The sequence below is a fragment of the Carlito syrichta genome, unplaced genomic scaffold (genome assembly GCF_000164805.1).
Source record: "Carlito syrichta isolate Samal-C Ts95f unplaced genomic scaffold, Tarsius_syrichta-2.0.1 Scaffold309017, whole genome shotgun sequence".
NCBI lineage: Eukaryota > Metazoa > Chordata > Mammalia > Primates > Tarsiidae > Carlito > Carlito syrichta.
This window is the reverse complement of record NW_007253113.1, coordinates 166,623-193,556: the sequence shown is the minus strand read 5'-3', so window position 1 is coordinate 193,556 and position 26,934 is coordinate 166,623. Positions and strand designations below refer to the sequence as shown.

Below are 26,934 nucleotides of genomic sequence, written 5' to 3'. Positions count from 1 at the left end.
AATGATACTGGAGTTTATATCTGGATCAGCAGAGCAGTGTTACTCCTTGGAAGGGCCACAGATCAGCTTTCCACTGACGCCCAGTGCCCACAGGGCCAGGGTATTCCAGCAATTCCCATCTTTTTCTCCCATTTGACTAAAAAATATTCTGACGTTGCCCCTCAGGGTTGCTCTTCCCACACTTGGATCAAATTCAGATTGACATTGGGAAGAGTAAGAGAGATGGGAATAGGGGATTTACATCAGAATGAAATCTGAATTTACTGAGGACTAAATGCAGAAAGATAAATGAAAATAATAATAATAATAACAACCAAAAACCCTCTGGATGGGGGTTTTCAGAGAGTGTGGTTGGGCAATTGAGAACAGGACTGGAGAGCAACTTCTGGAGTATGCAAGAGATGCCAAGCAGGAGAAATGGGCTGTAAGGATGTTTCTAGGGTATGTGCTGAGAGTCATAAGTTAGACCACTTCATATGCTTTAGTAGAGGCAGGCAAAAATCATAATGACATGTAAATATTTTGGGGTTTCTGGACTGTGTTTTTTGTAAGAAAACCTTGCCTTAAGTCTGGTTGTACTCTGAGAGGTCTGACTCATCTTAGAGTTACATGAAGACGCTTCTGGTTTGGGGTGCAAAGCTGGGTGCTAGGTCCCTTTAACATTGACAATATAGTGATGAGGCAGCTTCAGTTTCTGAACTGGACCCGGTGAAGGTAAATTGATTCCACTCCTCTGAGAGGTAGCTTTCATGCAACAACCGTTCCCTCATTTCTTCTCAAGAGAGCAAGTAATGGGGTAAAAACTGGCTTTGAGAGTCCCCTGGATGGTCACATAGAGAACACCTAATCATGGACAAAGAAAACAGTGATGCTTCATCCTCACCTGCTGACCTGAAAGTAAGTACAGTGCAAAAAACCTTCTCTCTTACTTGAATGCCATTTGTTGTTGACCCTGTTAGTAAAATGAGATTGTGTGGCCTCATAAAAATAAAGAGAACATAATAAAATACCTTATCTTCTTATGGTACTTAATGGATATTACAAATGAGAGCTTGTTTAAAAGTGCTGTACTTGGTGATTGATTTATAGCTGTTTTTCCAAAACTCTAGGGAAAGTGTACTACTCTCTTCAGAAATTCCATTTTAAAATTTAATCAGTGCTAACTGAGACTGCCTATAATGTGCTTCTGCACTTAAAGATCCAACCTTGGCTTTGTCAGTTCTCCATGTACTGGCATTTCTGTGTGTTTCTTTCTTTTGCTTCTTTGAGGGGTGTACTTAAAAGTAGCTTGGCACCACAGTCAATTGATTCCACAATAGAATGCTTTTCTCCTCAGAAACATCAACCCCACTCCTTCAGGATTCACATTAAACAAAGTCTGGTCTAGTTTAATTTCACTCAGAAAGATACAAGTGACATTTCACTCCAAGGGCTGACAAGGGTGTTTGGCAAAAAGAATGAGGGAGCCATGAATAATTCAGAGTGTACTTGGCCACATATTATCCCATTAGTTGGTAGGATTAAGGACTGGAAGGCAAGAATTTTGAAGGGAAGAGGGAAGAAGTGAAAGGGAACGAGAGACCTCTTAAGGACAACGCAAAAGAGAGATTATTTCTCTGGAACTGGTATTCTTTATCGTTGCCTTTAAAAGAATGTGTGGTTAAAAGTTATTTCATCACTGGAGTTTAGTTACCCTGACATGTATAAATCTCTCCTTCAAAGAAGCTAAACTCTAGAATACATTATTAAAGAATTCACAGCATCAAATGGCAGAGGGTAGAGAAGAAAATAAAAGAGGAGGAGGGGAAACAGTTAAATAATGTATTTTTTTCCTCTTGCACGTAACACTTTGCACATCAATACAATGAAACCAACAATTTTCTAACTGAATGAATCTTCTATTTCACTATTTGATGTATCTTTAAATTATTCTTTCATTTATGACTGAGAAGCCGAGCCACTAATTGATTCAGTGGCTGGCAATGGTGAAACAAGCATATTTGGTTTCTATCCCACAACCCTATGCAAATCATCACAATACCTTAACTTTTTCTTCCTACTACCCAGTCATGAAGCCAGAATTTGGAAATCAATTCATTTCTGTGAGGAACTCACATTCTCATTTTCAATCCTATCTCAGTCCAGGAAGAATTTATTGTGAGAGATATTGGGTCAGAATCCCAGTGATGCCTCCAAAATGTTAGGCTATACGGGGAAGGAAGGGGAAGGAAGGGGTGCGTGGGGCGGGGGGTGGGGAGGAGGAGGGTGTCTGTGATTCGGGATCACGCAAAAGATGCAAAGAATTGCACAGAAGTTAGATCGAAAAATATGGTTTATTTAGAAAGTAAATTGGAGAAAGAGAGAGGAGATTCACCTCCCCAAGGTAGGGGAGGGAGCCAAAGCTTAGAAAAACATGGCAGCCATAGCTCAATGAACACATGGCCTGGCTGGTGCTTAACAAAAACAGTGGCCACTGCTGTTTGAGGTTGAAAGTTTTTTAAACTTTTCCTTTGGTGGAGGCAGGCTGCTAAGGTGATTGGGTGGTGGTCTGTTTCACATCAACATGAAGGGGTGGGTAAGCACAGGTATTGACATCAAGTGGTGGACAGCAGGCAGATGGGTGGGCTAGTCACATGACTGTTGCCCATAGGGTAACAATAGGCTAGTTTGTAGGCTGTTGTATAGGCTGTTGCCAATAGGCTAGTCACATGACTGTTGTAAATAGGGTCTGTTTGTGTCATGAAGGTCACGAAGGGCTGATTAGCTTAACTTGGTTTCTTATGACTGGAGACAAATACTTGGAATAGAAAAGCTACTAGTACAAAACAAGATGGGTGGGGAGGTTGTAAAACAATTATCAATAGCTACCTCCGAGAAACCGGCCTGCCCTTGGCTTGTGATTATGAGCAAATTAGGTACTTTTGCTCAGAAAATATGACAGAACTAGGCAGTGTCAAAATGGTGGCTGATTATTTCATTAAATCATTCCATTTTGACATTACAACCTTTCAAGAGAAAAGCAATATTATAAAAACATTTGAAACACACACACACACACACACACACACACACACACACACACACACACACACACCATGCAGACCCATGTCTGCACATGAATCTACCCACATAGAACCTTAACCTTAACCTCCTAACCTTCACATCCTCTAGTCTACTCCATTAAATTCAGGCCGCTCCTCCACAGCATCTATTCAGCAGAGTTGGAGAGTTGAGGGGGGGGTCTGGAAGCCATTTAATGAGTTCATATACAGTAATGTCTACTTCAAAATATTAATTTTGTGACTTGATGCAAATCAATTTATTATACTTACATCAATAATTTGATATATTCAGGTCTCTTAGCATCAAGGTCTCCTGACTGGGTAGTTTCATTCAAGCTTTGGACTACTTCTAACTGATTATATATCTTTTTGTGTTTAAGATATCCAATATCTCAGTTCAGGTGGTCAGTGCCCAGGGAAAGTTTCCAGGGAGACGGCCACCATTGCCAGGGAGACGACCACCATTGCCAGGGAGACGACCACCGCGAAAACCCATCAGCAAGGTCAAACCCAAGAAGCAATCCAGGAAGAAAGCTCCCTTTTGGAATGTCCAAAATAAAATTATTCTCTTCACAGTATTTTTATTCATCCTGGCTGTCATAGCCTGGACACTTCTGTGGCTCTATATCAGTAAGTTAAAATCGGTGTTTCTTTGGGGTTAGGCCTTGCGGCATGAGTCCAGCATTAGCTGCATGGGTCCAGCATTAGCCACACAGGCCTGACCTGCCTTGGGTGTTTCTGATGGGATTTTCCTCTTTCAGAGATGGATGCCCAAAACTGGAAAATGTGTGGATGTTTTAAGGGGAAAGAAACCAGAATTGCCTTTCCCATGTCTTATTTTACCTCTGTGTTTTTTTCCCCCCTGTAGGAAAGCAAGAGGAGGAGATGGGGAATAGGATGGGAAGAGCTGAGGAGGGTGCTCAGGGGATTTTGACTAGTTCAGAAATGTAATGCATTTGCAGCTTTAAAAAAAATTAATGGAATGCTAAGCTATTTCATTTCCTCATTCCACCCACTGCCTGTTTCTGTTTCTAGGCAACCTCATATTTCCGGCTCCCTGGGCTCCATTTTGCACATGCATTTCTTCCCCCTGCTATTATTTTTTGTTGATCTGATTGATCCTTTTGGACAGGTGTCATAACCAAGCTCTTTCTTGCAGAGTACTTACTCATGCAACTCCATGAGTGTAGCATTATTGTCTTATATTGGAGTTCCCAACCTATACACCTTAATATATTTAATACAAAGTACATGCACTGTGACATAATGTGAAATATATATTTAGCCTCTGCCCCAGATTTCTGGCACAAGGCTTCTAACACTCTAACTTCCTGAGTAATAAGAGTAAGAGGAACATTTTTTGTCATAATACAGATATATATATGTTTTGCTATAATATTTGATTTTAGGCTGGGCTCACACCTGTAATCTTAGCACTTTGGGAGACCGAGGCAGGAGGATTGCTTGAACCCAGGAGTTTGAGACCAACCTGGGCAACATAGTGAGAACTTGTCTCACAAAAAATAAATAAATAGAATAGTAATAATAATAATATTTCGTCTTAGTCCTTGGTTCCTAACACAGAGCTTTTAAAAGTGATTTTTGTATGCTATTGGAGGGACTGGTAGCTAAAAGCACTCAGGTAGCCAGAGGAACCAACCAGGCGATTAGAAGGCTGTAACTTTCAGGAGGGAGCTGAAGATTGAGCTCATTCACCAATGGTTAATGATTTAGTCAATCATGCCTAAGTGACAGAATTTCTAGAAATGTCCTAAATGTCAGGATTCAGGGAACTTCCAGGTTGGTAAACATATACAGTTACTGGGAGGATGGCATGTCCTGACTCCACAGGGACAGAAGTTTCTGTGCTCAAGACCCTTCTGGACCTTGGCCTATTATACCTCTTCATCTGGCTGTTCATTTGTGTCTTTTATAATAAACCAGTAGTAGCGGGGTGTTTTCCTGAGTTCTATGAGCCATTATTGCAAATTATCAAACCCAAAGGGGACATGGGAACCCCCAATTTGTAGCCAAATCAGACAGTAGTGTGGGTGACCTGGGAACCTACTACTTTTGATTGACACCTGCAATGTGGGGGTGCAATTTTGTGGGAATAAGCCCTTAGCTTGCAAGGTTGGACACTAACGGTGGATAGCTGGTGTCAGAATTGAATTGAGTCATTGAACATCCAGTTAGCATCTACAGAGAATTGAAGAATTGCTTGGTGTTGGAAGTGTGAGTAGAGAAACAGTTTTCCTAGATGTACTCTCAAGAATATTAAAATTGGATTGGAGGGCAAGATTTATAGCCAAAAAATGAATGAATATTGTCTTGAACAGTCCTATAAATTGCATGACACAATGTAGGGCATCACACATACCAAGATACATCTTCTACCCTCAAAAAGCTCACAGATACATTTTCTACTTTTGAAAAGCTCACAGTTTAGTGCTGGAGAGAGAGTATGAGTTGATTTTTTTTTTTGCTTAAGTGATTATCTTGTGATCACAAAAGAGAGGCATTCAGCCTGCCCAGGAGTGGAGGCCAGAGACACACCTGAGTGTGTCCGCCATTTGACACACCTGAGTGTGTCCGCCATATATTGGGTCCAGTGATAGGCATGAGGACAGTCCATGATATGATCTCTGTCCTAAAGGAGCTGATGGTTAGGGAGTCAAGTCAATGAGTGTTAGGTCAAAAATCCCAGCAGGGCCTCCAAATGTTAGGCCAGAACTGTTGGGATGGATGTCTCGTCTGCAATCCAGAGACACGCAAAAGATGCAAAAAATTGCACAGAGGTTAGATTGGAAAATATAGTTATTTAGAAAGTAAATTAGAGAGATATATAGAGAGAGGAGATTCACCTCCCCAAGGTAGGGGAGGGGACCAAAGCTAAGAAAACATGACAGTCACAGCTCAAAGAACACATGGCCTGGCCAGCACTTAACAAAACAATGGTGAATGACTGCTTGAGGTTGATTGCTTTTTTTTTTTCTGAGTTGGAGTCTAGCCCAGGCTAGAGTGCAGTGGCACACCCATGACCACACAAGTGTCAACCTCCTGGGCTCTGGTGATCCTTCTGCCTCAGTCTTCCAAGTGGCCAGAACTACAGGTGCGTGCTACCACGCCCAGCTAATTTTTTTTTTTTTTTGTATTTATTGTGGAGATGAGGTCTCACCAAGTTGCCGGGGCTGGTCTCAAACCCTCAGGCTCAGGCAATCCATTCGCCTCAGCCTCCCAAAGTGCTGGGATTACAGGCTGAGCCACTGAGCCTGGCTGATTGATTGCTTTTAAACCTTCTCTTTGATGAGGACAGGTTGTTAAGGTAATTGGGTGGTGGTCTTTTTCATGTCATCATGAAGGGGACAGGTACACACAGGTACTGACGTCAGGTGAGATGGCAGGCAGATGAGTGGGCCAGTTACATGAATGTTGCTATGTTCATTGGGTCTGTGTCATGAAGGGCTGATTAGGTTAACTTGTTTACAAAACAAGCCGTGGAGGAGGATGTAAAACAATTATCAATAGCTACCTCTGGGAAACTGGTTCTGTCCTTACTAGTGATTAGGGGGCAAATTAAAGTGAACTGCTAGAAAAATAAGACAAAGCTAAGCAATGTTAAAATGGCTGCTCATTGGGTATATTGACTCTATCTTATGTCCTTTCAAAGGGCAATGAAGACCAGCACACATAACCCCAACCCAAAACAAAGCAATGTATTTCCCCATCATTTCTCTGCTGTACCTCAGTTGATACATTTGCATTGCCCTAGCATTTTTGTAAAACGTTTTAGAACATCCTTGTGCAGAAGTAGGCTGTTGGCTGTGTAAAAATCAGAAAGAGGGCATTTCATTGGAGACAGATCAGTATGAGCAAAGGGAAGCTGGTATGAAAAAGAAAGTTTGTTCTGCAAAAAAAGGCCAGTTTGGACACGTGAAATGTGGACACAAAGGTGGCCTTGAGAAACGAGGTTGACAGCTAATCTGGGAGACCATAGAGGATCTGGTACATTAGGCTGAGCTGAAGAGTTAGGTAAATATAACTTGATTGAATGCTAAATTGGTCTCCCTTGTATTGCTGTTTTCTGACTCCAGCCTACATACTGATACGAGAAAGAAGTGTGAGCTTCTAGAAGGAAGTCATAGTTTTCACTCAAATTTTAAAGAGTCTGCAACAACAACAACAAAAATCTAAAAAGCACTTCCCTGGTAAAAACAAACAAACAAAAAAACCCAAACCAGAAACAACTGTTGCTTCACAGGGGAGGCCTAGAGGCAAGGGAATCTATCCAAGGTCACATAGCCTGAAAGAACAAATCTAGGACAGTAGCTCAGGACTCCTGTCCTTATTCTGTGCTCCCCATTCCCTCCACAGCCTCAGTACTCTACTGGGGCTAATGTGACCCTGGATGGGTCACTTACATACATTGCAACTTCTTTTAAATTCAGCCATTGTTTATTTAGCATTTCCATGTGCTGGGTCTTGTGCTAAGCAGCAATATTCTCTCTCTCTCTCTCTCTCTCTCTCTCTCTCTCTCTCTCTCTCTCAAAATTTATTGAGCTTCAAAGCTAAGCCAGGCACTGGCTACATTAGGAGTTGCGGGGAAAAAATTAATTACTGTTTATTCCTTTAGAGAGCTCAAAAAAGAGACAAACAAGCAGACAGATGTTATGATATAATAAATTATGGACACAAGAAAGGAATGCACGAAGGTCATGAGAGCCTTTTAATCTTGCTCTTAAGTATTTGCCAGAGCAGAGAGAATAGAATATTCTAAAATATATGGCTATTTGCTGATGATGGAAGAGTGTTGTTAAGTATATTTAGAGCTTTCCAGGCTATGGACCAGTTAGATATGTAGCTGTCTAAAATAAAGCCATTTTAGGAGCATGATACTGGCATTGCTCAGACAATGCCTTACTGCTACACAGAGAGGAAAGTCTCCTAATCACCTTCTCTCCTATTTTACAGATAAGACAGAAAGCAAAGATGCTTTTTACTTTGCTGGGATGTTTCGCATAACCAACATCGAATTTCTTCCTGAACACCGACAAAAGGAGTCCAGGGAATTTCTTTCAGTGGCACGGACTGTGCAGCAAGTGGTGAGGCCAGGGGGGAAGAAGAGGTTAGGGCAGAGTCGAGGGATACTGGGAAACGGTGGTGGAGGGGCCACCAGGGTCACAGGTGAGCAGGGTTTAGGGAAGTAGAGGGTGGGTGGGGTGAAAGAAGCTGTCAAGGAAGGAAACATGGATTTAGTTAATCAGAGCCATAAGATTGAATTGCAGTGTTTTCTAACATAAAAAGAAATGGCTCTCACAGCTTCAGTTTTTTCATCTGTGAAATAAAGAAATCAGATGACGTTTAAAATGCTTCTGGAATTCCATGCCTACTGATTAATTCTGTGATCATACATATTTATTTCATCCTTGATTCACTGACAATCTCTTCACTTTTAAAAATAATTGTTTCACTGTAGAACTAATAATATTTATTGCAAAAGCAAAATTCCAGAAAATTATTTGAAAAATGTTGAAGTCTTTTAAAACACCATCATTGGCAATAAAGCTCCTTTTTATTCTGGACTACATAGACATAGATAATAGTGCAATATTGGAGTATTTATTCACCTTTACAAACATTTATGTTCTCTTAACATGATATTGCATGCTTCCATGGCAGTAAATATTCTTTTAATAATATGTGAAAGAGTATTTAAAATCAATATCAAAGAATCATTTAAAATCAATATAAAATAATCATTTAAAATCAATCTCTTTTAAAAATATTTGAAAGAATAATTTGAAAGCTTGCAAATCTCATTTAACTGGATATTTAAGCTGTTTCTGATTTTTGCTACTATGGATAATGTTACAGCAAAACTGTCACATAATTGTGTGTATCTCTGATACTGCCTTAGGTGGTTTCCTAAAAGTATAATCACTCGGCCAAACAGAAAAATATCTATTCATGGCTCTTGGCACACATTACCAGCTAGAAAGTTCTGCCAATTTGTATTTCCGCAGTAATGGAGAAGGTTGCCACGGTGGTGACCTTGATGCAGTGTAGAATGAGGAAGGGTGTTGAGAGAGAGGGCAAGTCAAAGACAACAGTGCTCTTATGTATTAAATACCTTCTATATACCAGGTACGCCACTAAGCCCTTTACCGCTAATAAGGTACAGTTATGCGTCACTCAACAACGGGGATACCATTGTGTGAATAATCATAGAGTGCACTTACACAGACCCAGATGGCATAGCCTAGTAGGCTATATGGTACAGCTGATTGCTCCTAGGCTACAAACCTGGACAGCATGTGACTGTACAGAATACCATTGGTAATTGTAACACAAATCACTAGAAGACAGGAATTTCTCGGTTCCATCATAACCTTATGAGATCATCATCTTATATGTGGTCTGTCACTGACTGAAACATTGTTATGTGGCATATGAGTACGCTAAGTAATCCTCAAATTATCCCAAGGGGGTAGGAATTTTGATTGCCACTTTATGGATGACAAAAAAACAAACAAAAATGAGGGCTCAGCAACATATTCTGTGTTGCATAATGAGTTTAGGCAACATGTTCTGTGTTGCATAATGAATTTAGACTTCATCGCTCATATTTTTTCACTTTTTTTTTTTTTTTTTTGAGTTGGAGTCTCACTCAGTCGCCCAGACCGGAGTGCAGTGGCTGCTCCCGGCCACTGCAGCCTCGACCTGCTGGGCTCCAGAGATCCTTTCGCCTCAGCCTTCCAAGTAGCTGGAACTAAAGGCGTGCACCGCCACGCCTGGCTAATTTTTTGATTTATTGTAGAGATGAGGTCTCGCCAATTTGCCCAGGCGGGTCTCGAACCCGCTGGCTCAGGCAATTCACTCACCTCGGCCTTCCAAAGCGCGGGATTACAGGCTGAGCCACTGAGGCCGGCCTCCACTATTCTTTATAGTTTCTAAGGCTTACTTAAAAAAAAAAAAAAATTAATCCTGGGCTATTAGGTCGATGGTTTTCCAATTATGTAGAAAGGGAAATACCAGAGGAGTAGAAGACTTGGGAGAAGAAAGTGAATTTGGTTTTAGAAATGCTAAGTGAGGGCGACGAAAGTAAATTGAAAGAGCCCCTCTTTGAGATTCAATTATGGAGTTTTAAAAGGGTAGGGCCTTTCCCCGGAGGTCTGAAGGGGGCCGTGGGCACCACTCGCCACCTGGTGGCTGTATGAGAATGTGTCCTTAGGAATATAAATAGCGCTGGGAGCACAGATAGAAAAGTTGGGTCAAATACTGTACTATGAAAATGTGCTTAAATGAACTTGATCTGTTAACTGTAGAGAAAATTAATCTTTGGAGTGGGCAGACTACAGAAGTTAAGCTTAACTAGAGTCTTTACATAAGGCAGTAAATGAATGAGATTAACTGATTGTTCAGATAGCAGAATGAAAGTAAGTAAACCAAGAATTGCTGCAGGAAGTTAGAATTTATTCGAATTCAAGAAATAACGTCCGGGATTGGAGTCAGAGGCCTTTAGTTTGAGGCTTTCTCTTCTTCTTGTTGGCTGTCAGAACTGGGACCTACAACCTGTGAGATACTGTGAAAGGAAGCCAAGTTTCAAACACTTAAGACACCTTAATTCTTTTTCAGCTAAACTTGGTTTATACAACATCTGCCTTCTCCAGATTTTATAAGCAGTCTGTCGTTGCAGATGTCAGGTAATGTATGTCCCTTGTTTTGGGATTTCTGTGTTCACTGCTGTAGATTCCACATAAGGCAGAGGGGCTGAGATTCCACCATTCTCAAGTAACATCTCAGGGATGGTTGCCGGTTAATAGCCTACTAGCGCAACTAATGACCCAACTCTCTGCCCTGCTGGCATGCTGTGCTTTTGCTTTTTATCTACCAAATTCTCACCTTCTCCCCGTAGCTGGAGTCATGGAGCCCTATATCGGTGTTACTAGGCAAAATGACCACAAACATGGCTATTACATTGGGTGGAGGGTAAAGGCAAAAATAAAGCACAGACCACTGCTTCTCAGTGTTCAGTGAAAAACTGGTCACTAGAGATTTTCTGGGAAAAAAATGGAATTTGTGGTCAAGTAATTTTTAGTAGAAATTGTGTACTGTATACTATTAAAATATCCCACCTCCACCCGCTCCTAATACAAGTATATCAGTAGAGATTCACAATCCACTTTGTCATATTAAAGGCACTGAGCAGTGTTGGAGTAAAGCAACTAGATTGCTTTCTTTAACCCTCCATTTCCCAGGTTATTTACTGCAGAATACTATCCTATATTTCTTTCATAATATATGGCAGTATGTATGCAGTTAGGAACTTAGTCTTTGAGGTCTGACTGAAAACCAAAGTGGGCTTGATTCCTGGATCCTACTTATTAGCTGTGTGACTTTGAGTTGTATTGGCCTCAATTTCCTCATCTGTAAAACTGGAATAATAACAACAATAATACCTTTCTCATTAGATTAAGCAGGATAAAGCATATTTAGCACAGTGTCTGGACATGGTCAAGTATCATGCAATGTGTAACTGTTGTTATTTTTATTTATTTATTTTTTTTGAGTTGGACTCTCACTCTGTCGCCCAGACTGGAGTGCAGTGGCCGCTCCCGGCCACCACAGCCTCGACCTGCTGGGCTCCGGCGATCCTTCCGTCTCAGCCTTCCAAGTAGCCGGAATTACAGGCATGCGCTACCACACCCGGCTGATTTTTTGATTTATTGTAGAGATGAGGTCTCCCTGCCCAGGCGGGTCTCGAACCCTCAGGCTCAGGCAATCCACTCATCTCAGCCTCCCAAAGGCACGGGATTACAGGCTGAGCCACCGAGCCCGGCTTACTGTTGTTATTTTTAATGGCAGTAAATACTGATTGATATCCATAGAAATAGTACATTCTCCATAAAAATGCAACTCCATAGTCATGGTTCTCGATCTGAATCAAACACAGTAGTCAGAATGCACATAACACGATGCTTTCTCTTTCCAATTTCCATAAGAGGAATCAATGACTATATGAAGAAGGGAGTTAGGTTCAGTTGAAGGGCATGCTCACTGGCCTTACCTTGAATCTGTCCCTTGGGTCGCCACCTCCCTATAAAGTCTGCTCCCTAAGAGATATTTCTGAACACTTCTCTTCTTTCATTATAGCAGCAACAACAAAGGTGGCCTCCTTGTCCACTTTTGGATTGTGTTTGTCATGCCACGTGCCAAGGGCCACATCTTCTGTGAGGACTGTGTGGCGGCCATCTTGAAGGACTCCATCCAGACAAGCATCATAAACCGGACCTCCGTGGGGAGCTTGCAGGGTCTGGCTGTGGACATGGACTCTGTGGTACTAAATGGTGATTGTGGGGTAATTCTCCTTTAGTATTCCTTCCTGCAGCACTTCTGATACTTGCCATGGTCATAGTCCACGCGGTAATGAAGTATTCTCTTCCACAATCCCAGTAGCACGGGATTAATGAAAGACACTGGAGCTATGTTAGTAAAAGAAATTGCGGAATGTTATATACAGTGATTGAACAATAGATTTGGGGACAAAATACACATGAAATTGAACTAATTAAAATATACTCTTCTCTACATTTATTCAACTCATGCATCTTTAAACTAAGTTCCCAAGGAATAAAGTTCCGGAGAAGAAAGAATTTTGCTGAGGTTTATTTTGTCTTTTCCTTGTCCTGACAGAACTCAGAACTGCACCTGTATTGTGTAGTGTTGCTCAGTGCTCCAAAAACTGCTTGCCTTATAGCCCTGTCAAAATGCAAATTTCACTGTTTCTCTTGACAGTGAAATGGTTTAATTATTGTGTAACCCCCTATTTGTCTATAAATATGTATAAATATATATATATGAATCTGACAATTATGTTCACGAACTCATCTTAGAACAAGTGCCTCACTGCTGAATTTCACTGTGGTCACTTTCGAAGTACTCCGCTTGGGAAGCTATGTACCAACACCAGCACCTAGTCCACCCGTCAAAGCAATTTTGGAACTCTTTTTCTGGAATGGCCATCAGAGCTGTCGTCTTATTGCCCTTGATATCCTGAATGACATCAAAATGTCTTCCTTTCAATATTTTCTTTATTTTGGTAGAGAAAAAAGTCATTGGGGGCCAGATCAGGTGAGTAGGGAATGTGTTCTAATACAGTTATTTGTTCACCAGATAAAAACTCCCTCACGGTGCTGTGTGAGTTGGTGCATCATTGTGATGCAAGAGTACCTTTGGAATCATTTTTGCACATACCTTTCTCATGCCAAGATTTTCAGTTAAGATTTTCCTATTTCTCTATTGATGCTTATTTGGTCTGCTAAGTTAAGATTTTCCTGTTTCTCTATTGATGTTTATTTAGTCATAGTTAGTCGATGTTTTTGACACATAATTTGATGAATTTATGTAATGTTTTCATTAGTTTTGCTTGTTACTGGTCATCCTGACCTTTCTTCATTAGTGACACTTTCTCTCACCTCAGAAAAGCTTTTTTTTGGGGGGGTTGGAGTCTCACTCTGTCACCCAAACTGGAGTGCAGTGGCATGCTCATGGCCACCGCAGCCTCAACCTGCTGGGCTCCGGCGATCCTTCAGCCTCAGCCTTCCAAGTAGCTGGAACTACAGGCGCTTACCACCACACCCGGCCAATTTTTTGATTTATTGTAGAGATGAGGTCTCGCCAAGTTGCCCAGGCTGGTCTCGAACCCATGGGCTCAGGCAATCCTTTCATGTCGGCCTTCCAAAGTGCTGGGTTTCTAGGCATGAGCCTATCAACTAAAAAAATTTAATTTATTTGTGCACTGTCATTTTCTTCATGGCATTATCCCCATAAGCTTGGACTAACATGTCCTTGATTTCACTTCCACTCTTGCCAAGTTTACCAAGAAATTTAATGTTTGTTCATTGCTATAATTCAAACTCCAACAGTCTTGTGACGGCACACAAAAACATGCAACAGCAATAATGAACACCGCTTAGCAAGATACATTGACATAAACACAGCTGTCAGACATTGTACCAAGGTTATGAAGCCTTACCAAGTTGTTTGTATAGTGCTGCCAACATACGTGCATGGTGGCAAGTTCATGAACTTAATTTGTCAGACCCGTGTGCATGTGTATATGTGTGTGTGTGTACAAGACATGGTGGCTGGTTGGTCAATATTTATTAAATGAACTAATAATCTCATGGAAATTCTGTACCCCGGTGTATTAATTCAGACATAAGACTAGTATCATATCTGTTTGATTGCTTTTTTACCTTTATTTTTTAGTCAGAGTCTCATTCTGTCACTCAAACTGGAGTGGCATGCTCGATCTGCTGGGCTCAGGCGATGCTTCTACCTCAGCTTTCCAAGTAGCAGGAACTATAGGCAGGCGCCACCATACCTGGCTAATTTTTGATTTATTGTAGAAGCGAAGTCTTTGCCAAGTTGCTCGTCTCGAACCCCTGGACTCAGGCAATCCTCTTGTCTACACCTCCCAAAGTGCTGGGGTTACAGGCGTGAGCCACCATGCTAGACTGCTTTTTTACCTTTAAAAAAATGTTTGAAACTTGAAGCTACGATTTCAAGGGTACAAAAGTAAAGAGAATAGTATAATGATTCCTCAGACATCTTTACTTAGCTTCCACAACTTTCAACTCATTACTGTTCTATTTGACCTCTAAATACCTCAACAACTTCCCCCAACCTCAATGGATTATTTGAAAGTAAATCCCAGATGTGTTTAATTAGTTTTAAAGAAAGACTGAAACCAATATTTACTAAGTGAGTCTAACAAAATGAAATGATGGGATTAGCAGTCTCTTTTCTGTTTTTTTTCCCATGCAGCTGGACTTCGCTCAGATTATTCTTCAACCATAGGATCTGGTAAATTCTTTCATGTGCTTCCCTCCCTCCCCCCACACATATAGTATCCTTTGGGCTGTAATTTTTCTTTTCTAATGATGGTATTCGTTAATGCCCACTTAATTGCAAGTGACAGAAATGCATTCATACTGGCCTAAGACCAAAAAAGCCTTGACTGGCTCCTGTAACTGGGATATATATGGGGTGTTCTGGCTTCAGGTGTGGTTGGGTCCAGGTTCTAAAATAAAACATCGCCAGGCCTCTGCATCTCTGGCTACGCCTGTTGAGCCTTCATGATCAAGCGTGTTCTTCCACTGTGGTGGCAAAAATGGCCAGCAGCAGATCCTGGCTTATAACTTACAACTCTCTCAGCCATGGTGGAAACCACCCCCATAATCTCCTGACAGTTTTTGTAGAAGTCTTGTGACTGAAGACTTCTTGCAGAAATCATTGTCTGGATTGGCTAGCATGTCCCTTCCTAAACCAACCTCTCTGACTCTGGACAGTCTGGGTTATGTGCCCACCTGTGAAACTAGGGGTTGGTTAAACACCAACCAAACTATATAGACAGGATAAGGACAGTCTGTCCAAGGTAAAACCTAGTCTGTTGCCAAAAAAGGGGGAACTGGACTTTAGGCTGGCAAAGACATCAAATGTCCTCCACATGACCTATTTTGCTCTTTACTTTTCTGCAAAGATTTCTAGAAAAGTCATTCCTAAAAATAAAAAAAAATTAAAAAGGGAAAAGAAAAAAGGTGCTGTCTCCACAGAAAAAGGCTGCTCTCAGTACTTTTCTGCAGATCATCTGTCTCTCCGCTACCCTCTGGAGATTTCTGCAACCTCAGGGAGGCTGATGTGTCATTTCAAGCTGGTGGCCATAGTGGGCTATCTGATTCGTCTCTCAATTGAGTCTATTCAAATTGAAGCTGACAACTGTGTCACCGACTCTCTGACCATTTACGACTCCCTCTTGCCTATCCGGAGCAGCATCTTGTACAGGTATTACACAGGCATTCTTATTGGTGAGTGGAGAGTTTTTACAGTCTCTCTGTTTTACAGTGTCTGTCTTTCCTCTGGATTAAAAAAAAATGTGTGTGTGCACTCATGGGCTCAGAGACCAAACCCTGCTCTATTTAGTACGTTATACTCCATTATCTTTGCTAGAGTCTATCAGATTCGATGTTTGTCTTTCACTTGTAGTAAACAATATTCTCAAAGTCAATACAGCAAGAGCTTCAGATAATAATCTGAAATATAGCAGACTTTTTGTTTAATTTTACATTTATCATAATCATGATGAAGTCTACTGTTCTAGTAGTGTGAGAATAAATATTCTATGATGAATGCATCATATGAGTAAACCGATTGAAATTATTTTCTTATAAAAAAGGCAATATATGTTTATTGTAGAAAATTAGGTCAGAGTAAACAATGTCAATTACTTTACAATCTCATTACCCAGAACAAATTTCTGTTATATTTTAGCATAAATACTTTTATTATTTATATATGTAATCACACATACATACACATACCTTAAATTTTTTACTTAATAGTAGACATCTGTTACAGGTACTTAATATTTGGTACCCTAATAATGAGTTAGGTTTTATTAATAAATTATTATTTGTTGCTCACTGTGCTAAAAAAGTACATGAATTGTCTTATATTTTAGCAGTGTATATGTGTGTATGTAACAGTGTTTTGTGTGTATATGTTTGTATTTATATTTTGGTGAAGAATATGCATATTAAAAATTCAAACAGTATACAAGAGTATGTAGTAAAAAGTAAATTTACCACTGACTCTCATTCCTCAATCATTATTACCAGTTTTTCTTTACATTCTTCTAGACATATTTAATTATTATCTCATATAATCATCACCACAGTGCTATGAGGAACACACTATTATTATTACTACCATCTTACAGAAGGGAAACTGAAAGATTACAAAGTGTTAAGCCAGGCATATTTCATCCAGTTATGTGATAGAACTGAGTTTTGAATTCAGTTTTCCTTAGGGCAGAGCCTGGGACCTTCGCCATTAAACACACTGCCTTTAGACCTCATTGGCACGCAAAGAGGGTCCACTGACATACATCCAGAAGAAATCTCTGGTAGTAGTTACTCCATAAACATTTCTGTACCCTTTTCTGCTCTGTGTTCCATTCATAGTGCCCTCTGGTTGCTAAATGATGAAGACCTGACTGGCAGAGACAGATCCACAAGAACTGAGGCCCAGGAAACACGTGGAATAGAATTGAAAGGAGGCCTATTTCTCAAACAACCTCTTATTCATGTACTTTTGTTATCTTGTTTCAGAATTTGTGAACCCACGAGAACATTCATGTCATTTGTTTCTACAAATAATCTCATGTTGATGACATTCAAGTCTCCTCATGTACGGAGGCTATCAGGAATCCGGGCATATTTTGAGATCATTCCAGAACAAAGTAAGTCTTTCCCAAGTAAAGAGGAGTCACTGTTAGAGATATTTATTATGATATTCTAGGCTTATCTTTCTAGAGATTGTGTTGTAATACTAGTTGTATTAGTCAGGGCCTCTGAATCAAGGTCTAGTCAGGAGAGAGTGATCATATTAGTTGTTTTAATGAATTTAATAAAGAACTGTTTATTTAATAAAGAACTGTTAAGTTAGTAAAAGTGTTAATTATGTAACTCAAAAGGCAAAAAGGACAACCGTTAGGTATCATGGGTGTGTTAACATGTAAGAAGCAACTATCACTCTTAAGGCTGGGGAACAAAGGAGAGAGGTTGAAATTATTATAGTTTAGAACTCAAAGGAAGGGGTCTGTGGAATGGAACTCAGGCCTCTGAGGAAATGTTCTGTTCAGCTGTTGCTGGTATCTCTGGGTTCAGAACTATGTTTTAAAAGAAAGGAATAGCATCCTACAAGTCTGTAGCCAAAATATATAATTTGAAAATGAATATAGAATGCAAGATTATTTTAAACTGTATATCTGTAGGGTACTATTTTAAAAACAAAACAAAGTTTAAAAAATATATACACTTTTTGAACAAAGAAGTGTGCATTAGTCATCAAGACGTGTATACAGAGTATTTTCCCATAATCCCACAGCTGCCAATCATCATGTGCTACTGGGTATCTTTTTCAGAGTGTGAAAACACAGTGTTGGTCAAAGAAATCACTGGCTTTGAAGGGAAAATTTCAAGTCCATATTACCCGAGCTACTATCCTCCAAAATGCAAGTGTACCTGGAAATTTCAGGTAGTCTAGTTTCACCAGTATCTTAGAAAAATATTGCTGTTCTGTTTTCAGTAGCATTTTATTTTTCAATTTTATTTTATTACCATAATTTTTTTAAATAACAGAAGGAATATTGCTTAATTTTACAGTTGTTGAAAGATATGATCTTGAACACAAAATTTTCCTGTAATTTCAACCCTCTACCCACAAATAAACTGCTCTTAGCAGACTAGGGTTTATTTTGCTTATATTAAGTAATAAAAGGCATTGTTGAAGGATCAAATCATCATTTTGTTATAAGAAAGCACATTGGTCAATTCTTAATTACTTCATCATCAGCATTCTTATATAAATAATAAAGAAATAATAAATTGAATTAGGTGATATAGTCAGCTCTCCATTTCCATAGGTTTTGCATCTATGGAGTCAACCAATTATGGATCAAAAATATTTTTTAAAAAGTCACAATAAGAAATACAAATAAAAAACAATACAGTATGACAACTATTGACATGGCATTTACATTGTATTAGGTATTATAAGTAATCCAGAGATGATTTTAAAAAGTATACAAGAAGATGTGCATAAGTTATATGCAAATACTACACCTTTTTTTTTTTTGAGTCAGAGTCTCACTCTGTTACCCGGGCTGGAGTGCAGTGGCATGCTCACGGCCACTGCAGCCCTGACCTGCAGGGCTCAGGCAATCCTTCCACCTCAGCCTTCCAAATAACTGGTACCACAGGTGGGTGCCACCACATCCAGCTAATTTTCTGATTTATTGTAGAGATGAGGTCTCGCCAAGTTGCCCAGGCTGGTCTCAAACCCCTGGCCTCAGACAATCCTCTCATCTCTGCCTCCCAAAGTGCTGGGATTACAGGCATGCTATACCATTTTGTATAAAGGATTGGAGCATCTTCAGAGTTTGGCATCCATGGGGCTCCTGGAACCAATTCCTGCAGATACTGAGGGGCAATTATTATATTTCAATTGTATAAGTAAACCAGAGTGTACCAAAAAAAATTTTTTTTGATGAGGTCTATAATTAGTTTTCTGCATGGTTTTGATGTTCTGCATCCTGTCTGTGCAATCTTTGTTTAGCCTCAAGTTACAGAGGTATTCTCTTATGTCTCCTTCCACAAGCCTTTTGGTTTTAGCTTTCACAGTTAAGTCACTCAGCCTCAAAATTTTGTATGTTGTAAGATAAGGGTCAAGTTATTTTGTTTTTGTTTTCTCACATGGTGGATATTCAATAGTTTCAAAACCATTTCTTGAAGAGACTTTATATTCCTCATTGGGTTGCTTTAAAGACCCATTTCTGAACATTCTGTTCTGTTAAATTGCTCTGTTTGTCAGCCCTTATGCTAGTATCGCACTCTTCATTGCTGTAGTTTGTAGTTAGTCTTGAGGTCAGGTAGTATAAGTCCTCTAACTCTGTTGTTCTTGTCAAGATTGGTTTTATTATTCTAGGTCCTTTCCACATAAATGATACAATCAGCTTCTCAATTTCTACTTTTAAAAATCCAGAAGAAATCTTAAATTGGCATTTTGTGTAATCTGCTGATCAATTTAGGAAGAACTGACATCTTAATGCTACTGAACTTTGCAGTCTATGAAAATAGCATATCTGGCTGGGCATGGTGGCTCTCACCAATAATCTCGGCATATTGGGAGGATGAGGCAGGAGGATCCTTTGAGCCCAGGAGTTCAAGACCAACTGGGCAACATAGTGAGAACTTGTCTCTATAAAAAATTAGCTGGGCATGTTCGCCTGTAGTCCCAGCTACTCCAGGGACTGAGGAGGGTGAACCCCTTCAGTCCAGAAGATGAAGGTTGTGGTGTGCTGTAATTGTCCTACTGAGTTCCAGTCTGGGTGACAAAGTGAGACCCTAAAAACAAACCAACCAACAAACAAAAAAACTAGGTGTATGTGTGTGTGTGTGTGTGTGTGTGTGTGTGTGTGTGTGTGTGTGTGTGCATATCTCCATTTGATTTCTATGAACTTGATAAATAATTTTATTAGTTCTAATATCTTCTTGTAGGTTTTTAAGGAAATTTCTACATAAATGATTATGTTATCTGCAAATAAAAACAAGTTTTACTTAAAAAAATTTATATGAACTATACACATCTCCCTCTGGTGCTTGAAAAGACGTTTCTCCTTTTTTTTTTAAATCTTAGACAGTAAACTATTTTTCTTACTCCAACTATAGTACGATATAGAGATAGGTCAAAGTGTCACCTTGGATCATTCAGCATATACATGTAAAATCATGATTGTGGGGCACAGTAAAGAGACCTAAGTGGCAATCAGTTTGTCGTTTGCATTTGTTCAGTATGTTATCGAATGACTGTTATGAGCCAGGCACTTAGGCACTATTCTAGACACTGAGGATCCATGAAGTCAGACAACAACAACAACAAAGAGCCCTGTTCTCATCGAGCTTCCCTTTCAATAGGGGAACCCAGGTGATAAACAAGCAGACAAGTTAAAAATATGTAATATGTCTTGTGGTGATACAATGCCACCGAGAAAAATAAAGCAGGGAAGAGGACTCTATGGCATGCTTAGGGGTAGAGGGGTGTGGGGGGTAGCTAGTCAGCCGTTGGTTATCTTAAATAGGATGGCTCAGGAAAGCCTCACTGACAAGGGGACATTTGCAGAGAAACCTGAGACAGATGAGGAAGCTAACCTTATGGACCACAGGATGGAAATATTACAGGTAAAAGTAAAAGCTGAAGCAAGGACCCTGAGACAGGAGGACATTTGATGCATATATGATTTTTTTGTGCATAGTCATAACAGTTAAACAGTTAAAATAATTTTAGTACTCTACCCATATCCTGTGCATGCTTTATTTTTAATCATTATCACAAACATTTCCTAATTAAAAGACAGAAGTGCTAAGCCCTTGCTCACTCCAGATTCTCAAGGCTTCAAGGCAGCAGAAACAAGATAACCAGTGGGTCTGAGAGTTGGTAAGGAGGTGAGAGGAAGAGAAAATTAAAGGAAAGTTTGGGGAAAGAAGATGGAAAGACATCAAGTCTCTGTCTCTTCAATCTCTCCAAAAGCAGATTTATCTTCTTGTGTTAATATGATACCAGAACAAGGAAGGTGCCATTCTCAAAAGCTCTGTCAAATACTTGAAATTCCTTTGAGATAAAATAATTGCTGATTCCATAGTAACCCCATAGACATAAAACAAAAATCTCTAAACATTGCTGTGACTTTTAGTCAGGGTGTAAATGAGTATCAGATTATTTTCTGTTTGCTGAGGATTGAAGGTTAGAAATGCTGAAGAAAAAGAAGTCTTTTTAAGGAAAACGACTTCCCACTGGAGGAGTGAGGAATGGGGAAAAGGAATCAGGAAACACCAGGGACAAGGACAAACTTGTTTCCCCGAGAGCAGGGTTTGTCCTCTTCTGTGTGCAGGTGAAATAAAGCTGCTCTTTTCTCAGAAGGCTTTGCACAGCCACCCAGAGCAGTGTGAGAGCGTGTTTCCATGAATGGAAAGCAGTGTAAAAAGTATTGCATTTCTTCACCTGTAAAATAGCTTTGAAGTTATTAAAAATAAATTAGGAACTAGATGACCTAAGTAACAAAAATATTGACTCAAGTCACAAGAAAATTTTTTTATATACAAAAGTTGGCTTCTTTCTTCCTCAGTTCTTCTTAGCATCTGGTTTCATTTCCAAATGAACTGAAGCACAATCAACTCCCTTTGCAAACTCATTTTCAGTTGAGTTTTAAGGTCTTATTTGTCTGAGAAGGATTAAATCCTGCTCCAGTGTAAAGTCTACCTGATTCCTCTCTCGAGTTAATAGGCATTCCACTCAACAAATGCTTATTAAATGTCTGCTATGTGTCAGGCTCCATATGGAGACACCTAGTAGCAAGATAAAATCCTTTTTTTCCCTGGAGTTTACAGATTATAGGGAAAGAAGGAACATATACATAAAATTTTTAAAAAAGAGTATTGCATTTATGATATAGTGTCTACATTTGTTTAGCACTATAGCGTTTGTGGCAGCATATTTTTGTTTGCTCTTCAAAACTCACCTCTGATATGGAAGAGATATTTTTACCATATTTTATAGATAAGGAAGTGGAGTTGGAGGCAAATCATTTGATCACTCAAATGATCACTCAAATAGAAAGTGACCCAGGGAGGACTGGAAGGAATCATGCCTCCTCCATAAATAAATTCAGCCTATTTTCCTTTGCTGGGTTTCCAAGGATGCTCGGCTTCCCTGTGTTTCATAACACTCACTCACCTGAACATTTACCTCTCCTCTCTTGCTCCTCTTTGTATTCCAACACATTTTGTTATAGAATCTTAGAAAGTGGAACAGTACTCTGAATTGTTTAATCCCAGATGTCATCAGCCTAGCACCATCCAATTTAGGTCCACCAGACATAAGCAGTGATTACTATGGGTCAAGAAGTCATCTCTTCATATCTTCATCTCTTCATATCTTCCCTAGAAGGAAGCCCCTCTTTTCCTGCTTCTGTGAAGGAATTATGTAAGTACCTCTCAGAAATGTCCAGTGCACATCTGAGGTGGGTTCTTAGGTTGATTACGCACAACCAATTAAAAATTAGGGGTGACTAAAAGATAAAGTGTGTCCTGCAACCTGTCACTATTACTAGCCAGAGAAGTACTTAAAAATTACAGATTGGGAGAATTCTTTCTTTTACTTGGTTAAATTTCCTGCCATGCAAAGGCAGGGGGTAGGGAACAGAAACTCAGAATACAGAGCATATAAGAAAATAGCGTTGTTTTTTTGTTTGTCTGTTTGTTTATTTGTTTTTTGCTGTCATTCATTTGTCAAAGTAGCTTGCAACACATTGTGAAACTGCACCTCATCCCTCCATGTGTCAAGCAGGTTAATACCAGTATTGCCTCTTGGCCAATCTGTGTCAAATATAGAATTGTGTGCAGGTCTGTGTTAGTAGAATCAGTGTGCAAAGAGACTTATTTCATTTCTTTGGAGAAATTCTGTAGATTGGAGGGTGGTGGTGCATATAAATTCATTTTATGCTGAAACAGCAGAACATAGTAAAAATGCCTATACAAGTTTCCTGGTAGAGGATTGTATTGGAAAACATTCTTACACTATAAAATTTACATTGGTTATTAAGATACTATCTCTCAATTTGTAAATATTTTATGGAAGAATAACCAAATGACAAGAGTGGAACAAAATGGGTTGTGTCTTCTTGTGAGCACTGGACTTTTGGTGAATGTAAGAATACCCTGTTCCTCTTGAGTCCCCTTTGTTGGTTTCCAAGCAACACGACTCTCTGGGGAAAGGGTGGCCTTCAAAGAAATGCAGGACTACTTAAAATCTCTGCTCTGCATTTCCTAGCCTTGGGAAAGTTACTTATCTTTTGTTAGCCTTGGTTTCTTCTTCTATAAAGTGGGAATCATACTACCCACATAAAAATCTTGTTGTGATGTTGAAATGAAAAACATAAAGTATCTGATTCATTTCCTTTCAAAAGATGGTGGTGAGGGGTGGTTTACTATTTTTAACTGCACATTAGAAAGAAGCAAACACACACACACACACACACACACACACACACACACACACACACACACACACACATACACCATGAAAGAATAGCATATAATATGATGCCATAACTCAAAACAGATGTCTGCCCGAGCAATACAAATCAATGGGTAAAATTCACCCAAAGAAAAAGATGGCAGGACTGAATTACAAAGTATTACCTAAAAGTTAACTTTCTGTTGTTTTTAAAAGACAAAGTAAACTACAAAGTGAATCCATGAAGCTGAACAAAAAGAATGGACAATATTATACCAAGAAAGTTTTATAAAAAGGAAGCAGATTTCAAAATCTTTCTACCAGGCAACACTAAAACTAGAGCAATGACATGCTTAATTTGAAAGTAAGAGAAGAAAGGAAATCTGTAGTGATAAAAGGTGATTCACAAGATCTAATTATTATTATTTATGCAGCAAGTAACTAGCATTAATACCCATCAATCAAAAACTAGGAAATACAAAGAAGTGGAAATGTTCAAATAAGAGTTTATTTGGTATTTTTTTTCTTTTTCTTTTTTTTTGAGTTGGAGTCTCACTCTGTCACCCAGGCTAGAGGGCAGTGGCACACTCATGGCCACCCCAGTGTCAACCTGCTGGGCTCCGGCGATCCTGCCACCTCAGCCTTCTAAGTAGCTGGAACTACAGGTGCACGCTACCATGCCTGGCTAATTTTGTATTTTATTGTAGAGATGAGGTCTCATCAAGTTGCCTGGGCTGGTATCGAACCCGTGGGCTTAGGCAATCCACTCGCTTCGGCCTTCTAAAGTGCTGGGATCACAGGCTGAACCACCAAGCCCAACCTTTTTTCTTTTTTTTTTTAGAGACAGGGTCTCACTATTTTTCCCAGACTGGCCTTGAACTCCTGAGCTCAAGTGATTCTCTCACCTCAGCCTTCTAAGTAGTTAGATAAGAAATCTTAATTCCCTTCTTTTGGTTCATGATAAATAGTGAGGGGCAATGCATAAGGTTAGGCAGGATATTAAATTATACAAAAAATTTGATATTGTATGTGAGTAGAGAATACTCCTTTTTTCAAGTGACCATGAAGCACTAATAAACTCGATCACAAAAATCCTTAATAAATTGAAAAATTAAAAGCAGTATAAGTAATAATGTTTTATTCAGTTGAGATGTCATTAGCACACTTGAAAATGAACAAATCAAAATTCAACTCTCTCAAATGTAAAATCTCTTTCTTAAATAACTCCGGGTTAAGTGAAAATAGAAACTAAAATTTTAGTATATCATACCTAATGCATGTGTATCTCACACAGCATAATAAAAAGATCAGTTGCATAGTGTGTGTGTATATGTGGTATGTGTGTGTATTTGTGTGTGTGAGCATTCATCCAATGTCAAATGCAAAGAACTCTAGGTGGCTGGGAGACAGCTCTTTCTCATTTGATCTATTCTGAGAAGACCTAAGGTAACTCAGTAACAACCTTCAGAAATACCCAGATTTAATGTGAAGAGGATGCTGCTTCATTTATCCTTTATCTAAAGAATCTGAATGATGCTTTAAATAAACCATGTCATTTTTTTACATCAAAAGAGGAAAGTGCTTACACTCATACGTGGGTGTTTAAGTTCACCTAATAGGAGCAAACTGAAACCCAGAAATGCTGATATATCCCATGTCACCCAGCTCTACCTGGAGCCCAAAGTTGCTCCCTTGAGTACCCAGCTGGCTGCTTCCTTTTCTATCATACTCTCCTTTTCATCTGCTTTGTTCAGGAGAACTGGTCTATCCCACTAAGAGCCAAAAGAGAGCACAAAGAGTAGAACACCGTAAAACAAAAATCCTTAATAAATTGAAAAATTAACCGGGCTCGGTGGCTCAGCCTGTAATCCTGCGCCTTTGGGAGGCTGAGGTGAGTGGATTGCCTGAGTCCGCGGGTTCGAGACCTGCCTGGGTAGGCGAGACCTCATCTCTACAATAAATAAAAAAAAAAATTAGCCAGGCGTGGTAGTGCGCGCCTGTAGTTCCAGCTACTTGGAAGGCTGAGGCGGAAGGATCACCGGAGCCCAGCAGGTCAAGGCTGCGGTGGCTGGGAACAGCTACTGCACTCCAGTCTGGGCGACAGAGTGAGACTCCAACTCAAAAAAATAAATGAATAAATAAATTGAAAAATTAAAAGCAGTATAAGTAATAATGTTTTATTCAGTTGAGATGTCATTAGAACACTTGAAAATGGGCAAATCAAAATTCAACTCTCTCAAATGTAAAAACCTTAAAAAACTTTAAAAAATCTTAAATAACTCCAGGTTAAGTGAAAATAGAAACTAAAATTTTGATATACCTAATGCATGTGCATCTCACACAACACAATAAAAAGATCAGTTGCATAATGTGTGTGTATATGTGTGTGTATTTGTGTGTGTGTGTTTGCTCAACAAACTGAGGAAATTAGCAAACGTCTTTCACAAACAACAAACTGAGGAAATTAGCAAACGTCTTTCAATTGAATCATTTTGACTTAATATTTTAATTAATCTTTAATGCCTTAACATCTGTTTTTCACAGACTCCCCTATCAACTCTTGGCATAGCACTGAAATTCCATAACTATTCAATAACCAAGAAGAGTGCGAAAGGCTGTGAGCATGGATGGTGGGAAATCAATGAACACATGTAAGTGATTTCCATATGTGAAGAATCTGATGACAGGTTCACAGCTGTGGGTTCCTTGTCCTTGAAGAATTTGCATTTTATCATTTATGGATAGGGAAACTGAGGAATATGGGAGTTAAGCAACTTGCTTAAGGTCACTCATTTCATGAGTTATTGAGGCAGAATTCAAACCCGTGTCTTAGGTCTCCTGCTCCACCACTGCAATGTGTTGCTGGGCTACAGATGTGTATATTTTACACTTCACAGAATAATTTGACAGATAAAGTTTTCAAATCCTGGAGCCATAGGGGGAAACAATAAATTGGGGTTCTGGGGGTATAAAAGTTAGGAACCATTAGTCAATTCTGAGTGGCAAGAGAGTCTCAATTGGCCTGGCTAGGAAATGGGTTGAGGTTGATTAGAAATAAAGTCAAAGAACTCTAGGTGCTTAGGCTTCCTGAGCCAACTTAGTAGGTCCTTACTCTCAGTCTTAATTTGTCCTTTAGTTCTTGTTGTTGTTTATTTGCTGCTAAATCTAAAATAAGTATTCAATAGGCACTCAGTTGAATAGGTATTCAGAAATACAGGATACCCTATCTTGACAGCAA

At 39.5% G+C, this 26,934-nt stretch overlaps 1 protein-coding gene across 2 annotated transcripts in view; it reads left to right on the top strand.

The window, feature by feature from the left end:
* The first annotated feature begins 476 nt into the window (after positions 1 to 476).
* Positions 477 to 26,934, top strand: part of TMPRSS7 (transmembrane protease, serine 7) — a 42,000-nt gene continuing 15,542 nt past the window's right edge. Inside the window, exons 1-10 of one of the 2 annotated variants that reach the window (XM_021716849.1) lie at positions 477 to 897; positions 3,443 to 3,692; positions 8,034 to 8,164; positions 10,698 to 10,765; positions 12,216 to 12,409; positions 14,892 to 14,930; positions 15,680 to 15,908; positions 17,234 to 17,364; positions 18,049 to 18,161; positions 26,241 to 26,347. In XM_021716849.1, coding sequence (XP_021572524.1) covers positions 850 to 897; positions 3,443 to 3,692; positions 8,034 to 8,164; positions 10,698 to 10,765; positions 12,216 to 12,409; positions 14,892 to 14,930; positions 15,680 to 15,908; positions 17,234 to 17,364; positions 18,049 to 18,161; positions 26,241 to 26,347 — 1,310 coding nt within the window. In that variant the 5' untranslated portion in view covers positions 477 to 849. Of the gene's footprint in view, positions 898 to 3,442; positions 3,693 to 4,878; positions 5,012 to 8,033; positions 8,165 to 10,697; positions 10,766 to 12,215; positions 12,410 to 14,891; positions 14,931 to 15,679; positions 15,909 to 17,233; positions 17,365 to 18,048; positions 18,162 to 26,240; positions 26,348 to 26,934 lie in introns of those variants that run through there. The other variant, XM_008066584.2, reaches the window with a different exon arrangement.